General features: G+C 35.9%; 1 protein-coding gene across 4 annotated transcripts in view; it reads left to right on the forward strand.

Annotated features, from left to right (window-relative positions):
- Positions 1–17,616, forward strand: part of TSC22D1 (TSC22 domain family member 1) — a 140,719-nt gene that overhangs the window by 25,646 nt on the left and 97,457 nt on the right. The window contains exons 2-3 of one of the 4 annotated variants that reach the window (XR_002481992.1): positions 10,441–10,610; positions 11,473–11,610. The exons of 2 other annotated variants lie outside the window; for them this stretch is intronic. Coding sequence is in view for 1 of the 2 variants with exons in the window: in XM_021712654.1 (XP_021568329.1) it covers positions 10,454–10,610; positions 11,473–11,490 (175 nt within the window). In the remaining variant the exon portion in view is untranslated. Of the gene's footprint in view, positions 1–10,440; positions 10,611–11,472; positions 12,184–17,616 lie in introns of those variants that run through there. One more of the 4 variants, XM_021712654.1, reaches the window with a different exon arrangement.

Consider the following 17,616-nt stretch of genomic DNA (forward strand, 5'->3'; position numbering starts at 1 on the left):
TGATTATTCAACGTGGTGTGGGCAGGTACGCTCGTAAATCACCTATCATGAAATGGGCAGATGCCTTGAAAGAATCCCCAAAGAACAAAATATTTCACAGAAGTTGAATTCGGCCTCTCATAACAATGCTAGCTGGTACACTGATGCTAATGAGGGGGAAACCTGTACTACAAGCCACTCACGCGCCAAAAAATAATTCCAGGTTTTTTTGGGTTCGTCCTTGTATGTGGGGGAAAAACTACCCTGGCACTGTTGTTGGGAGGATAAAAGGAGATAAGGTGTATAATGTACCTGGCTCAGTTCTTGGTAGCTCTATAAATGGTGGCTTGCTCTTATTACTGTGCCAAATCAGTGACTTAGTATCAGTGTCATTAAAGCACAAGCTGATTTGTTTTGAAGAAAGAATGGAAATACATTTTTTTCTACTTAGAAATACTGTAATCTGGTATTCTGAATAATATGTGAAGGAGTGACTTATTAAGATATGTGAAGGAAGGTGCATTAGCTTCATTTCTTAATGGAGCTTGTTAAATAACTTGATTCAGGTAGAAGTGGCACTTTTAAGGACTTAGACCAAGACTGTTGTGGCTTTTATGAAGTTTTACTGACAGCCAATACAATTTTAACCAAACTCCACATAACTCTTTTATTAAATTATATTTCTTAAATTTTTAGTTTGATAGTGGGATGATGTTCTTTTACCTTCACAGTGTCGCACTATTTTCTTTTTGGCAATATTTTCCTTTTTAGACATGGAATGTGACTATCAAAATTTTATTATCAAAACGTTTGGAAAGTAGAAATAGTTATGCAAGCTGTGAATGAACAGTCAGTAAGATAAGATTGAATTTTTTCCCTAGGATTTTAATTTAGGATATCAGGCAGGACGTGTAATATTTTTCTGGTTTGTAGTCTCATTACTGTAGAGAAATCAGCTACCTAGTGAGTAGTTGACATACACAGACTTTCTTAGTTTCAGTTTGCTGACAAAGGCCTGTGGTTTAGGGTGCCCTCTCTTTCTGAGACTGCTAGATGCTGCTGACATTATGACTTTCTTTGTTGTTACTTTAGGCTCAATTGTTAAACAAGTTAAAATACGGTAAAGGTTTTATTTGTAAGTAGTTCTGTCTTTTAAAAAACTACCCCATTTTGTTGGTAAAGAATTGGAAAGCACCCTGTTCTTAATTAAAATGTTGATTGCTTCTGCAGCTAATATCATGTTTATATTGATTTTTTTATTAGGTGAAATTGAAATAAGGGAATGACCTTTTGATCTTATCTTTATATTTGGAAAAATTTGAGTAAGTACATTGTAAGCTATCTGCAAATAATATTTTAAAATATTAAAATTGAGGCCAACTACAACATTTATTGCAACATATTGCCTATTTTGTAAAAAATCAAAAGACTGTTCTCTGGGTAACAGAATTGAGTTCTGAATTCAGTTTGTTATTGCCAGGTAATTAATTTAATTATGCTTATGTCAGAAAATGGTGACTTAAACCGTAGCTATTAAACTCTTTATGAAATTCTCATACATTTAAAAGACTGTCCTATATGTTTAAGCAAGTCAATAGATAGGTAACATGTAAACTAGAAATTCTAGTGATACACTTTCCGTGTCTTGCTTTAGCATATACTTAAAAGATGAGATGGATTTCTGATTACTACTTCATCTTATGTTTAGATAAAGGCTTTTCAGTTTCAATAGAACATCTGTTCCTAGGTTTTGTTGCTGATATTAATTTGTTACATTATGTTAACACTTTATGTTCAAGTTTTATTGTCATGTCATATTTTCATAAGTTAATAGAAATAGCAAAGCAAGTAACTGTCGGCTGATCAATAGCTAAATGAATTTGAAGGAAGGTGTTTAAGAATTCTACGTAAAACAGTATGCTTTTTCTAGCATTTTGTCATCTACAAAGTATTTTAAAAGAAATGCTTAATTGTTATCAAATAATATGATTTGCAAAAGTCTAAATTAATTATACCTCAGAATCCTGGTGTCAAACTGCTTTTGAATTTCCTGTTCTTCAGCTTGCGAGATTTGTGATTTTAGATGAATTACTTCACGACTTTGTGCCTTAGTTTTCTGATCAGTATAGTTGTGATGATGATGATATTGTATTTGTTGATAGGGTTATTGTGAGGATTGAGTGAGGCAGTATATGCAAGCTGGATGTGATGATGAGAGAATGCTTGTCATTCCAGCTAATCTGGAGGCTGAGGCAGGATTGCTGGAGCTCCGGAGTTCAAGGCCGAAAGTAGTGTGTTATGCTCGAGCCTGTGAATCACCATTGCACTTCAGCCCACCTTATGGAGAGCTTGTCTTTTTTTTTTTTCCTTTAAGCATAATACATTGCTTGCCCTACACTAAGCTCTCAGTAAATATTAAAGATTAGAAGGAAAAGTTACAGGTATTTACTTGAAGCCAACTTTGTAAGTGAAGGTAAATTGGAAGTTTATCTCTTGAATTTTAATAAAAAATAAGAGGGACATTTATGACACTAAACTCCATTTCCTGTGAAGAATTTGAAAGAAAAAATAAGTAGAGAATCTCCCATTTTTAATAATGTAAGAATAAACGTTCATACATGATAATGGAAATTGGAAAGACCCTTTGCTTTATCCATCAGTGCTATCATATGCTTGCTGTAGTCTAGAGTTAATTTCCACACTTGCTATTTAATGTAAATGTTGTTTTTCCATCAGAAGAGATTTTTCTCTTTTGATCATAATGTCTTCTGAATCCAGTTCTCTGTCTAGAGAACTATTTACCAAAGAAAGAAAAAATAAGCCTATTAACATCTGATAACTTTTCTGATATTATTAATACAGAACATGACTTAATGCTATCGTTTACATTTGGATTTGCTTTTAAAGAAAGATTGGACTAAACACTTCATCTGAATGAAAAAAGTGAGTTTATGTTTCTTCTCTCAGTGGACACTTCATAGATATGTTGAGTATGAAACCCTATATAGGACCTTTTGTTCTATTTTTTAACTTTTTTTTTTTTTCCGAAATGATCTTAGGCTTACTAAGAAGTTACAAAATTATAGTACACAAAGTTCCCAAATACCCATATAGTTCCCAGCTTTCCTTAATGTTCATGTCTTAAATAATCATAGTATAAATGTGGAAAGCAGGAAATTAATGCTAACTAATCTGTAAATGTTTTCTGAGTTTTGACATTGTCTACTAAATGGTCTTTTTCTGGCTCAGGATCATGTCTCCTTAATTTCCTTAGTCTAGGGCTATTCTTCATTTTTTCTTTGCTTTTCATGACTTTGACACTTGAAGAATACTAAGTAGTTAGATTGGCCCTCAGTTGTGTTTGTCTGATGTTTTCTAATGATCAGGTTGAGATTATGGCATGTCTTTATCAATACATTATTTCAGGAGATACATGATACTGGTGATGTCATCTTGATCATTTAGTCAAGGAGGTGCCTGTCAGGCTTCTGAACTGTCAAGTCACTATTTTCCCCTTTGCGATTAACAAGTTTCTTTTGGGGAGATATTTTGAGACTATATAAATACCCTGTTGCTCATACTTCCAGCCACTAATTTTAGCATCTATTGATGATTCTTGCTTGATCAGAACCTTTTAAATTTAATTCTTTAGCATCTTTTTGCTTTGTTTACTGTATCTCATTTTTTGTGTGTGTGTCAGAAATGGATAAGGCCTCCAAAGGAATTAATGTAAATACAGCCTAATTCATAAAAAAGAAATGTTTTTCTTTCTATGGTCTTTTATGTTTGTCTTTTTCTGAGTGCACTCAGATGAATATAACCCAATTCAAGATTCTAGAATAAAAAATATATTAGAAAGTGGTGCTTTTAAAACAATACCTTATAGTATATACTTCAGATATAATAAGAATAAAACCAAACATTTCATACTGGCAAAATAAATAGGCAAAGAAGTCACATAAAAGTAATGGATGGGTTAATTATCAAGACAGTAGTTGTTAGAGTAATTTAGAGGTTTTTCTTAAAATTACTTTCACTAAGGTTTCTTTTTTGTCAAACATAGATGCCTTTTTCATTCACAGGAGTCAGTGGCACATTGAAGCATTTGTATTTAGTCTTCTTGATCCGTAGACTGCCTTTTTATAGTCAGTATAATTAATGCAGATACATTTTTATGATTGCCCTTTGCCTTTTATTCTGTAGTGGCTCAACTACTCTACAAGAATATATTGTATTGTGGATAGTTTTTTTTCATCTCTTTTACTTCATCTTATACTTTATTTAGTGGAGCATGAGACACATTTGAGTTAATGCTTGACTTTTAACAAATACTTGTCATTTAAATCTGGTAGAGTAGCTTAAATCCCAGTATCATTTTTTGGATGGTATATTTTTCAAAAGGCTTAAGATATATTGATAAGATATATTGATAATGGAATTTGTTTAGATGGTGAGCTCATAAAGCAATTTAATAGTTAGGTTTTTCTATTTTCTTTCTGTTTTTCTGTTTGTTTGTTTTGTTTTTTGAGTCATTTTCACTCTGTTGCCCAGTCTAGAGTGCAGTGGCATGCTCACGGCTACTGCAGCCTGGGCCTGCTGAGCTCAGGTTATCCTTCCACCTCAGTCTTCTAAGTAGCTGGAACTAAAGGCACACGCCACCATGCCTGGCTGTTTTTTGATTTATTGTAGAGACGAGGTCTCACCATGTTGCCCAGGCTGATCTCGAATCCTTGGGCCCAGGCAGTCCTCTCCCTCCAGCCTACCAAAGTGCTGGGATTACTGGCAGGAGCCACTGCACCTGGCCAGGTTTTTCTATTTTCATTACAGCTTTCTTCTGTTTTAGGAAGTTGCTTTCCATTATTGTGTATCCTCATAATGCTATGTATTTTCTTAAGTTCTAGGCTTTCTTCCCTATTTCTTAAAAAAGATGTATCCCATTTGACAATACACACAAGATTTGTGGTTTAGAAATAATCTTTTCCTTCAGAGTCAATACAGTACCCTGGCTAACAAATTCTTGGAAACCTGGAGGTTTTTTTGTTTTGTTTTGTTTTGTTTTTTTGCTTGCTTGCTTGCTTTATTTTGTTTGAGGCAATATCTCTCACTTTTTGAAATTGAAAATTTGAAATTGGATGTTTTGACAGCATCTCATTTGTTATCATGCTGTTACATTTCTGCAAAATTCAAGACCAGCCTGGGCAACATGGTGAGACCTCGTCTCTACAATAAGTAAAAAAATTAGCTGGGCGTGGTAGCGTGTGTCTGTAGTTCTGGCTATTTGGAAAGCTGAGGCGGAAGGATTGCCTGAGCCCGGGAGGTCGAGGCTGCGGCAACTGTGAGCGTGCCACTGTCCTCCAACCTAGGCAACAGAGTAAGACTCCAGCTCAAAAAAATAAAAAAACTCTGCAAAAGAACATTAGAAATCTCTAATAAGTGTTATAAGTGTGTATCGTCTCAGGATAGTACCTTTCAAGTTTCTACTGATCACACTCAAAAATTAATTCTAAGCCAGGCGTGGTGGCTCATACCTGTAATCCCAGCACTTTGGGAGGTAGAGGCAAGAGGATTGCCTGAGCCTGCAGGTTTGAGACCAGCCTGGGAAACATGGCCACAAAAAAAAAAAAAAACAGATTAGCTGGGTGTAGTGGCGCACACCTGTAGTTCCAACTACTTGGAAGGCTGAAGTAGAAGGATCATCTGAGCCCAGCAGGTTGAAGCTGCTGTGGCCGTGAGTGTGCCACTGTACTCCAGCCTGGCGACAGAGTGAGACTCTAACTTAAAAAGAAAAAAAAAATGATTCTTCGAAACTGATAACCCCCAAAAGAGATAGATCCATGAAAGTAATACTTTTTGGGATGCCGAGGTGAGTGGATTGCCTGAACCCGTGGGTTTGAGACTGGCCTGGGCAACTTGGCGAGACTTCATCTCTACAATAAAATCAAAAATTAGCCAGGCGCAGTAGCATGCGCCTGTAGTCTGGGTACTTGGAAGGCTGAGGTGGAAGGAATGCTGGAGCCCAGCAGATCGATGCTGGGGTGGCTATGAGCATACCACTGCACTCCAGCCTAGGCGAAGGAGTGAGATTCCAACTCAAAAAAAAAAGAAAAGAAAGAAAATACTTTGTTAACTTTTTGGTTTTTTTAGGATTAGAAAGTTGAACTGGTTAGGTGTATTCTTTCAATATTAACCATTTGACAAAGTTCTCCTTTTTGTTTCTTGAACAGCAGGCTTCATTCATTTTTAAAACATCTAAATTATCTACTTAGTAGTGTGCCAAGCACTTTTCTAGGGGGTTGGAGATACAAAAACACACTGCCTCTGTTAAGGACGCTCTTTACTTTTCTTCTTACTACTAGCTGGGACTGTTGTGGACATTTGGAGGAATCTGTGAGAAATTTGTTTTCTTTATAGAAGTGCCTTAGAACAAAAGATACATAAGAAAAGATGTTAGATCATGTTTCCAACTCATGTAGAAGAATGTCTTGGTTTATGCGAAGTCTGTAAATTAATAAACTAGCAAGTTCAACTTTAAGATCAGTTACAGCACATATGAGTAGAAATTACAGTCTTTGTAGAAACATGGTACCTTCTATTTTATTGCTTAAAAATAATTAGGTGTAGTCTTCCCTCATGCTTTCATATTAGAAATGCTTAAAACCAACAAGTCATACATGGTCATTTAATAATTGAACAAATATTGCAAATAGTCTAATTTGATGTATATCTCAAAAAATTCTCTGTGGTATTTATATATAAAATACTTAGGCTTGTTGTTTCTGATTTGACTATAACTGAATTTTCAGTAAGAATCTTTAAAAATTTAAGTATTTATGGAAAATCTTCAAATGAGTTTATTGATGTATTAGTCTTAGATGAATAGACCTGTAACACCCATTTGAGGTGGCATCTCAGCATTGCTTATTTTGTTAGCTTTGATTTAAAATTTATCCTCTAGTGGCTGAAATGTAAGACTTGTAGTGGAATCCTCCTCCCCTTTAAAATATCACATAGAAGAATACTCTATTAAAATAGAATTGGGTAAGGTCTTACTGTATCATCTCATGAACCACTATCAATAACATTCCCACAAAGGCAGTTCTTTTGGCCTCATGAGTGGATTGCCTGAGCCCGGCGGGTTCGAGACCTGCCTGGGCAACTTGGCGAGACCTCATCTCTACAATAAATCAAAAATTAGCCAGGCGTGGTAGTGTACGCCTGTAGTTCCGGTTGCTTGGAAGGCTGAGGCGGAAGCATCGCTGGAGCCCAGCAGGTCGAGTCTGCGGTGGCCGGGAGTGGCCACTGCACTCCAGTCTGGGTGACAGAGTGAGACTCCAAGTCAAAAAAAAAAAAAAAAAAGAAAGCACCTTTATGTTTTTCTCTATAAATGATATGTTATCAAATCTTCATAAATTATTGACTCTTAAAGCATGAGAGAGAGTAGCTCTCCTCAATAATTTAAAAATAATGTTTGTCTGGGCAAAGTGGCTCACGTCTGTAATACCAGCAATTTGGGAGGCTGAGGCGGGAGGATCACTGGAGCCCAGGAGTTTGAGACCAGCATATATAGGGAGACATCATCTCTACAAAAAAATTAAAAAATATATTAGACAGGTTTGGTGGCACTTGCTTGTAGTAGGTAGGTTGAGCCAGAAAGATCACCTGAGCCCAGGAGGTGGAGGCTATGGTGAACCAGGGTCATGCCAGTGCACTCCAACCTGGGTGACACAGTGAGACCCTGACTCCATTCCAACAAAAAGAAAATAAAAGCCCCAAACAACAACAGAAGCATTTCTGTTTAGGGAAATGGGTGCATTTATTTCTGAGAATGGTTATGTTGAATTTGGATGTTTTGGTAGGTGCTTCAGGCAAAATAAAGAAATTATATTCTGGAAGTGATCTGACTTGGGAGTTTGTAAAGATCCATTTCTCCAGCCAATTCTTTGCTTAACTTTCCATGTAGCCTAACCTAGCCTAATGGCATTTGAATTTTTAAATGTAAGTTTGTTGTATTTTTAATGTATATTTCGTGGTATGTGACAAATAAAACCAATGGCTTTGAAGATTTAACTTTAAAGCTTCTGCTGAAGGAGAAAGTCTCAATTGGGCCCGGTATTAATCTGAGGAATATATGCGTTCTGGGGAATTATTTTTCATTTTCAGAGTGAAATGTAAACTTAAACATAAAAATGACCATGTGTATTTCCTATTTCTAAATGAACCTCTTTCTTTTTGTCTCGTTTTCATTCAGCTGAGATGTTATCATTGGTTAGTATTCAAGAATTGAAGAAAAACTGGGACATTTGGAATATCATGGCTTGTTTATAATCTCTGAATAGGCTTTTAACTCTCTTGAAGTAGTTAAATTTTACTTAGATTTCATTGATTTGGAAATCTTGGATAATTTTATTTTGGACTATTACTATACATGGAAAATAATTATTCGTCAGGAAAATTTATGAGAAAAGACTAGAGAAGAATGATTGTTGTAATAAATCCTTTTTAAAGCACTTTTTTTGTAGCACCTACTTGGACTGTATAGGAACGGTAAAATTGTATGTAAGAGAGCTTAGATGTGCTGATCTTAAGCCCGCCTCATCTGTTAAAGAGCCGCTCTTTAACAACTCCAGCCATGGAATATTATGTTAACCTGCTTGGGTTTTTCAGACTCTTGAAACTGCCTAATCAGATTGCATTTCGGAGAGACCCAGGATTGAGGTCTTTTTTTTTCTAGTTTGAGCCCCTTTCCTCTTATCGTCCCCTCATTTACCTCCTCAGTGGGATTCTGCTGTAAAATGCGTTTTTAAGTCTATGATTTAATAATAGTCTTTTAAAAACTAAAAACTCTCTAGGACTTAAAATTTGTTGGAACCTTACAATGAAAAACAGCTGCCACTTTAGTAGCTTAAAGTACTTTCATAATTATTTATTTGATACTTCTTGTTAGATGATAGTTTTGTTTCTTTGACTTGTTCCAGATTACTTTTAATTTTCAAAAATTGTAGATTTGATGGTTAAATTTATAGTTTCTTCCACCCCCCCTTAGGACAAACTGTTTTTTTCATTTCTCATTTGTACAGAATTGGATATGCTCCTAAGCAGAAAGGTTAGCTCATTCTTTTCATCTTTAGGCTTTTAAAAATACTGAGTCTAAATGTTGTTAGGTAATGGAATAACTATTCCTTTTCAGCTCTTGGTATATTTCCAAACTGGCCAGCAGAGCCAGGCGGAAGCGAAGGCATTAAAACACTAACTTTGGTTGGTTGCTACCTTCTTAGTGCTGAACTATAACCTTTGTTGGTTGGTTGATAGAGAACAAGAGAGCACAGTCCTCGTCCGCTCACAGGTAAGGAACCCTTGTGATGACCAGTTGGTGTGAGAGAGATGACTTGATAGCATTTTTTTTCTAAATTTATCCCCCAAATATAACATGTCCCAGAAATAGGACACCGTGACTGACTGTATTCCATAGAACAGGGATATGCAGCACCTTTATATTTAGAATAAGATCTGAAATTTAATAGGGATGTAGCACTCTGTACCACAAAGTATAATTGATCTGTTTTCCAAAGGCAGCACTGAAGTCCCTATAACTTTTTAAATACGTATCTGCCTATCTTATTCTCCTTCCTCCTTTTCCTTGATCAGATGCTATGTGCTTTGAACTTCCTTCTCTTATTTGCCTTATTTCTGTAATAAAGCTATTTTCTAGTATCTTTGCCATCATCTATTATTTGGATATATCTTACTGCTTTAATTACTATATTGCAGCCATTAATTGATTATTCCTGGTCCTTCTTGATCCAAAACAAAAAGATTTTGAGTCTGTATTGCCTGTATCCACTATTCTGCCCTCCCAGTTTTAAAGCTGAGTGCTTTTTCAGTGATAGTAGTCATAGCTTTGCTAAAATGCAGGTTTAGCTTTGTATTGCTTTAATATGGGCCTGTAGTGTGATTAATTTTTTAAGTTAATGAAAACTTGAAAATTGAGAACAATTCAGCTTCTTAGATGTTTCCAAAGTTTAAGTAGCATTCCTGTTAATATGCTTGATTTTTCTGTTTCTACTTTTCAATCAATCCATCTTCTTTTCTTTGACAGAAGAATTAACTGGAACTCCTCCTTTGATATTTCTGAGGTTGAGTACCTTTTTCCTGTCCCTTTAAGACAACTATAATCTTGTTTCCAGTCATAATTTATCAGTTTTGATTCAGTCTTCCACTCGTAGTTGGGTGGTTTGTCAGAGTGTGTTATGGCTTAGACCATTCATTACAGGTCCCTTCTTACTAGTTACCAAGTAATTAATCATTTGTGGTGACAGACTTCTAAAATTCGAATTGAGAAGGCACTAAAGAAAGCATGCCCAAAGGTTAGCTCCTTGTTATCCTGAGGATAAGCCATTGCAAACTCAAATGACCAGAGAATGTAATTTCTTAATAAGAATTTTTTCTTAAATCTATATTCAGCTCTCTATTTCAGTGCTTCTCTCCTACCAGAGGTGCAAGGAATGATCCTAGAACCACAGATACAGCCAAGACCACGGAGAGCTTTTGACGTCAGGGGTCCACTTTCTCCACTGAACCCTTGGAGGCAGAATATCCAGCTTCTGGAGAGAGTGGGAAAGGATAATAAACAAGTGGGTGCTTTCCATTATTTACTTGGGTTATTTATAGACTGGAGTGTCCTTCCATTGCCCATTTAATTCTATTGGTAAACTCCTTGGGTTCATGTAAGAACCAGGTGGGGCTGCAATCTGTTTGTTTTTCTAAGAATGTTAACCAGTGCCCATTCAAAAGTGAGACCTTAATTTTCTCTCCAGATAATTCAAGCAGTGGATGATTTGGGGCACATGATTTGGTGAATGCCTGTGTAGTCCACAGGAATTTTAAAAGGAGAATATTTACCCATTTTGGCCTTTATGGTATTAGTGGGCTTCTGAGTGCTCTTTTATATTCCAGTAACTTAAAAGTTTCTGTGTTTCATCTTTGGGCAAGCTGGACATCTGGAATCTAATTTATATAGTCAGATGTTCTGGTATTATCTTATCCTGATAGTGAGAACTATTTGGTCTTTTTCTTACCTCAAATGCTAGGACTTCATGTTAGATCTTTTACAAGATGCAATGATAGTACTGCTATGGTTTAACTGTCAAATCTAGGCTTCATTCTTTAACAAATACGAATGAATATAAATTTCGGGGCATGTATCCCTGAGAGTTATGTTTAATTACTCAAAAGTAGTTGTCAAATCCCCAGGAGTAATATTATTTGTGGCAAAAGAACCTTTTCCTAGATTTTTACCATGGCATTAAGATGGTTTTCTCCTAGTTTCTTTGATGCTAAGGGTAGGATTTGATTCTAGGAAGTTCTTATCACCTATAGTGGGTAGCATGTGAACTTGTGCCTTGGCAAGTTTTCATTTTTCCTTGGTGGATTCCTTCTGTGACTCCAGGTATCTTGATAATGGGAGACCGGTTTATTTGTTCTCTAATTGCCCAGATTTCTTTCAACTGGTAAAACATCTTCTTCAGCAAAAGGAATTCTTCTAGCAGAGCCTTCATGGATGATATCTGTCACACATGCCAGCACCTGCAGTTTGGAAGGCAGTGGTGAATGGATCCATGCAATATGTCTAGAAGACACAAGGATGAGCGAGCCACCTGATCTTGCCATTTATAAACTTTTAAGATTTACTCTGGTTTGCCTTGGTCTGAAAATGGAAAGGCTCAAATAATGAAATAATCTTTTCAGATTGGAATTTTACATGGCTATGAAAATATTCCTTTCTGTTCAGAAGACTGAAATAGAGAAATCTTGAGAGACTCCTTTCTTGTAAAAGCAGCTCTCAGTATTGGTTTCACTTAAAGAGATTTATGGGATTGAAAAATCATCTTAAGGCAGACACCTTTTTTAAGGAGTAGAGGCAGTCCAAAAAACTTAATGATTTTTTCTTTTGTTACCTGACATTGAAAGGAACTAGTAAATAAAGGGTGAACTTCTTAATCATTCCAGAATTACTTTTAGCATTAGGATATATTCTTTAAACTCATCTTTGCTGGTCTTCAGCCTTATTATATTTGTCAAATCAACAAAGATTCTAGTAGAGAAGTAGAAGAGATGTCTTTTGAGATCAAAATACCATGGTCTGTCCTCTAAAGTAATAAATACCTGTTAAACTTGAAGTATTTTTGTGCACTGAAGGCATATTAAGTTTTGATACTGTTACAAAGCAATAGTTTACAGAGCAAAGGTAGTTAGTGTTAGAGTAAGTCTGTAGGTGTGTTCATCTGCGCTATCAATTAGTTGATAGAAGTAGTTATCAGAATGTCTCTGTTTCTCTTTGGTATCTATTAACTGGTCATTCAAAAGTTATTGAATTTTTTTTTTTGAGTTGGAGTCTTACTCTTTCACCCAGACTGGAGTGCAGTGGCACACTCACGGCCACCCCAGTGTCCACCTGCTGGGCTCCGGTGATCCTTCCACCTCAGCCTTCCAAGTAGCTGGAACTACAGGCACACGCTACCACGCCCGGCTAATTTTTTATTTATTGTAGAGACAAGGTCTCACCAAGTTGCCTGGGCTTGTCTCGAACCTGCGGGTTCAGGCAGTCCACTTGCCTTGGCCTCCCAAAATGCTGGGATTACAGGCTGATCCACCAAGCCCAGCCTATTAAATATTTTAAAGTTACCTGGTGCTGTCAGTTTGTTCATTTGTTATAAATTTTAAGAATAGAACTCTAGAGTTATTAACGTGGAACAACTAAAACGTTTTAGAAAATACTTTCAAAGACTTTAGAAGCCATATTTGCTAAAATAAAATATAGCTGGCCTATAGTCTTCCTTGGCTATCATGAGAACTGTTTTCTCTGCCCCCCCCCCTTTTTATGAGTCAGGGTCTCACTCTGTCACCCAGGCCAGAGTGCAATGGCGTGATCCCAGCTCACTGAATACTTGACCTGCTGGGCTCAGATGATCTATCTGCCTCAGCACCCCGAGTAGCTGGGACTACAGGTGCATATCACCACGCCTGGCTAATTAAAAAAATTTTTTTTTGTATGGATGGGGTCTCGCTGTGTTGCCCAGACTAGCCTTGAACTCCTGGGCTTAGGCAGACCTCTTGCCTTGGCCTTCCAAAGTGGTGGGATTACAGGCACCAGGCCCATTTTTTTGGTCATTAATTATAAAAAATTTTTTGTAAGTATAGTATTTAAAAGTAAGTTTAAAAGCTCAATTTGAACTAAAATTCCCCCAGAGAGCTCTGAATTCCCATACATGATTACAGGTTTGTACTCTTGACTTACTCTTATTAAATGTTAATAAGACTGTTGGTTTACAAGCACATATAAATTAAACAACTAGCCAATATTTTAGAAAGAACTCAGGGAAATGAAAGTGAAATTTGCTTGAAAATTAAGTTCGTTGAACCACAGTACAAACCAGCTTATGGCCTGTGAGGTTATTAGCTTTTTGTTTCAGCTTTGAAAATGAAAAGTGATTTAATCTCTTAATCTCATGCTTTGATTAAACTTTAGTTCTATTCCTTAAAGTATGCAAAAGAAATGTAAGTGCTCTTCTAGTCACCTCATGCCACTAAGAGATATTTATTTAAAAGTGAAACTTTTTGTATATTGCTGTGAACTGATTTGTTTATTTAAACTTATATTTTGATGCATTTTTCTTTCAGAGATTTTTAAAAATATTTTATGTCACAATATGCAGTCCTATATTTCTCAGTGTTTATCTTATGAATATTAATAATATAAGCTAATTTTTTAGAATGACTGTAATAATTGTATTATGTGATTATTTGAAAATTAATAAATATTTTCTCCATGAAAAAAATGCACTTACTGATAATGGCTTATTTCTGTTTCAGGAGTAGAAAGCGAAAACTGCAACAGTATTTTTAAGTGTATTTTAATTTTATGTGTGTTCCTCTAAGTATTTTTGAATCTGTATTTCCTCTGTGTGTTTTACTCTTTTGATTAAAAAAAAAAGAAAGCTTCTTAAACTGTTAAATGAAAATGATTCTTAATGGGGTTACCAGTGGATGTATGAAATAGGTGAACTGTTTAGTATGTTTTTGCATTTTCCTGATTAGCATCTTCTTAGCTTTGTTTCCAAAATTGGGTTTTTTAGATGGAATTTTTCACATCAGTTTTGTAAACCATTTAAACTCTTGAGTTAGTATTATAAATTTCAGGAGTAATTTCATCAAATTTTTTAAAGCTAGATTGATCAAAATATAACCCCTTACAAAATAGCATCTGAAAACAGTTTCTTTACCCAGAAAAAAGAACATTTGAAAATAATATATTGGGAAACTAGTCAGTTCAAGGACTGTTGAAAGAAAAATGTTTTGTATTCTAGTGTTGCACAGATAACTGTAGAAGGAAAAATCTTGACTTCAGAGTCTCTTGCTTTTAACCTTATCAAGACAGCATGGAAAAGGGTAAAATTTAATTTCAGTGATTCTTGTCTTTATATTTACATAAACTTTTAACTTAATTGAAGCCACAGGAGCAATACTTTTCTATGTAGGATGTTCTAGAAGGAAGAGGATTTCTTTTTGGAAATGAAGAAAAGTTATTCAAGAAGAGGACTCTAAAAATTAAAAAATTAAGATGAGGTCCTAGGCAAGAAATAAAAATTGAATTAATGAAAGCCTATGGATTAAAATAAAATAATTTGGGTCTTCCAATGAAATAACACATGGATAAAAATAAGAATTGAAAAAGGCAGTTTGATTTATAATAGCTGCTGTATTGGTGTTGGGGGAAGGAAGCTAAAATTCTTGACTTTATTAATGTGGTAAGTTTGAAAAAAACAGTGATTTTGTGGACAGAATTTTGTTTTTAGAATGATAGTTATTAAAATGTTTACAGACATATATTTCAATGGAAGGTTGTCTTTTACCTGAATACAGAAAATTTATAAACTTTTCCTATATGTGTATAAAAGAGTGGGGTGAGGGCTAAAAAAATATCTTGCACTAGAAAGTGAAGAATATTGCAAAGCTAAAGGTGAAATGAGTTTTTTTTTTTTGAGTTGGAGTCTCACTCTGTCGCCCAGACTGGAGTGCAATGGCCGCTCCCGGCCACCGCAGCCTCGACCTGCTGGGCTCCGGTGATCCTTCCACCTCAGCCTTCCAAGTAGCCGGAATTACAGGCATGCGCTACCACGCCCGGCTGAGTTTTTGATTTATTGTAGAGATGAGGTCTCACTGCCCAGGCGGGTCTCGAACCCGCGGGCTCAGGCAATCCACTCACCTCAGCCTCCCAAAGGCGCGGGATTACAGGCTGAGCCACCGAGCCCGGCTTGAAATGAGTTTTTTAAAAGTATTTTTTTTTGTTTGTTTTTAAAACATAGCTCTTCCCAACATCAATAGCCTTCAAAATAAAAATATGACATGCTGGATTTGGCTTAGCATTGTGTCTTCAAGGTGTAAGAAGATAGGCTTATGTCCTTTAGTGAGGAAACAAAGGATTTTTTTCTTTTGTAACTTTTGTTTAAAGAAAGTAAATTATAAGCAGTGTGACTACAAACCATGAACTTTATAGTTTATCATAAATACATACACAGATGTTATTATTATTTTTGCTATATTGAAACAGTTAAGCAAAACGTCAATGATTACATGTCCTAAGCAATTTCTTACATTATTTTTATTCAGGTATTTGTTTCCCATTAAAAAATTTTATGTTAAATTAGTCCTAAAATATGAAAGATTTATGTTGCAAACATAAGCACATAGGTGCCCTGGAGGTTTTTTCCCACTAATATGTGCATCTAAGATAATTAGAATAGTACAGTAAAAACGTTAGGGAACTTTGAAACGTGCATCAAAATTTTCAGGAACTATGGTCAAAGGGATCTCTGCTCAAGAGGTAAGGTAAGGCATAGGTAGAAAAATGTTCAAAATGTGTTCACTGTAATAGCTGATGATACAGTAAACTGCCACAGATATCCTTGGGTTTTCAGAATTAGGAAAATAATTTTTCTTAAAACTTTCAGAGAAGAGAAATTGATAAAACACAAATTTATGTATAGTGTTGCAGTGCCTTTAGGAATATGTCCACAGACATTGTGCCCTTTGTGTATGTAGCTTCCAATATTCCAAGATATATCCTACCCCTACTTTCTTAATGTTTATGATTTATATTTATTTAATTTAGCATTTTTAAAGTCTGAGCACTATAAAAATGTACTTTGCATGGAAAGTTGAGTACATATTCCATGAATTGTTTACTGGCTTTATTTTGACTGTGAATGCCTGTTATTAAATAATGCCTAGAACTTAGAAAACAGTTGCTTGAATTCATAATTTTTATGTTAGTTTGAGAATTAATTTAAGGAGTTTTGTAAACACTTAACACTGTAACTCAGGGGATTCTTTTATTAAGGATAAAGAAATTATATGGCCTTCTATAAAAACAGGAGAAAAATATATTTTATTCATTTATTTACTTGCTTACTTATTTGAGTTGGAGTTTCACTCTGTCGCCCAGGCTGGAGTGCAGTGGCATACTCACGGCCACTGCAGCCTCAACCTGCTGGGCTCAGGCGATCCATCTGCCTTAGCTTTCCAAATAGCTGGAATTACAGGCATGCACCACCACGCCCGACAAATTTTTGATTTATTGTAGAGACAAGGTCTTGCCAAATTCCCAGGCTGGTCTTGAACTCCTGGGCTCTGAAGTCCTTTCGCCTCTGCCTCTCCCTCCCAGAGTGCTGGGATTACAGTCGTGAGCCACCACTCCTGGCTGCTGTTATTTTCTAAGCAGTATTAAAGTAGGTTCAAAGTGTTGAGTGTTAGTATAATAATTAGTTTATCTAGCAATAAAAGAAAATACAATATTGAATATGAATGAAATGGAAAAATAGAGGTCTTTTCTAGAATTACTAGTATGCTCAATAGCAAGTCACATAGAAAACACAGTGGTCTTCCAACATAGTTTCTACAAGAACTGCTCGTGGGCATTGGCTTTTACTTAAAATAATTTGGTATTTATTTTGCCTTTCCTTTTGATGTGATAATGCTGATGTGAATTAACGACAGAACTCTCCATTTCATGAGGTAACTGATTCCGTGTTCAGGATACTCTAATGGAAGAAGTTGATTCAGAATTTGCTCCCAGGTCATTTTTTATTTGAAAATTACCTTAGAAACAATCTACTTTAGCACCCTTATTTTATATACACAATAATAAGATACCTAGAAATATCACACTCGTTTCTAATATCATGCCTTTTTTTTTTTTTTTTTTTTTTTGAGTTGGAGTCTCAATCTCGTCCAGGCTGGAGTGCAATGGCACGCTCCTGGCCACTGCAGCCTTGACATGCTGGGCTTAGGTGATCCTTCCGCCTCAGCCTTCCAAGTAGCTGGAACTATAGGTGCACGCCACCACACCTGGCTCTTGAACCCCTGGGGTCAGGCAATCTCTTGCTTCGGTCTCCCAAAGTGCTGGGATTACAGACTGAGCCACTACACCTGGCCAATATCATGCTGTTTTTAAACAAATTGCCCCAAGGACTCAAGTTTCTTGACTATCAGATATATCTCTTGATTGCATCTTGTTGATCCTAGTTCTGGACAGCAAAGTGATTCTGACCCTTTTCAGCTATGACAGTCTTCGGGATAGCT

This window comes from Carlito syrichta, unplaced genomic scaffold (assembly GCF_000164805.1).
Source record: "Carlito syrichta isolate Samal-C Ts95f unplaced genomic scaffold, Tarsius_syrichta-2.0.1 Scaffold303565, whole genome shotgun sequence".
In the NCBI taxonomy this organism is placed as follows: domain Eukaryota; kingdom Metazoa; phylum Chordata; class Mammalia; order Primates; family Tarsiidae; genus Carlito; species Carlito syrichta.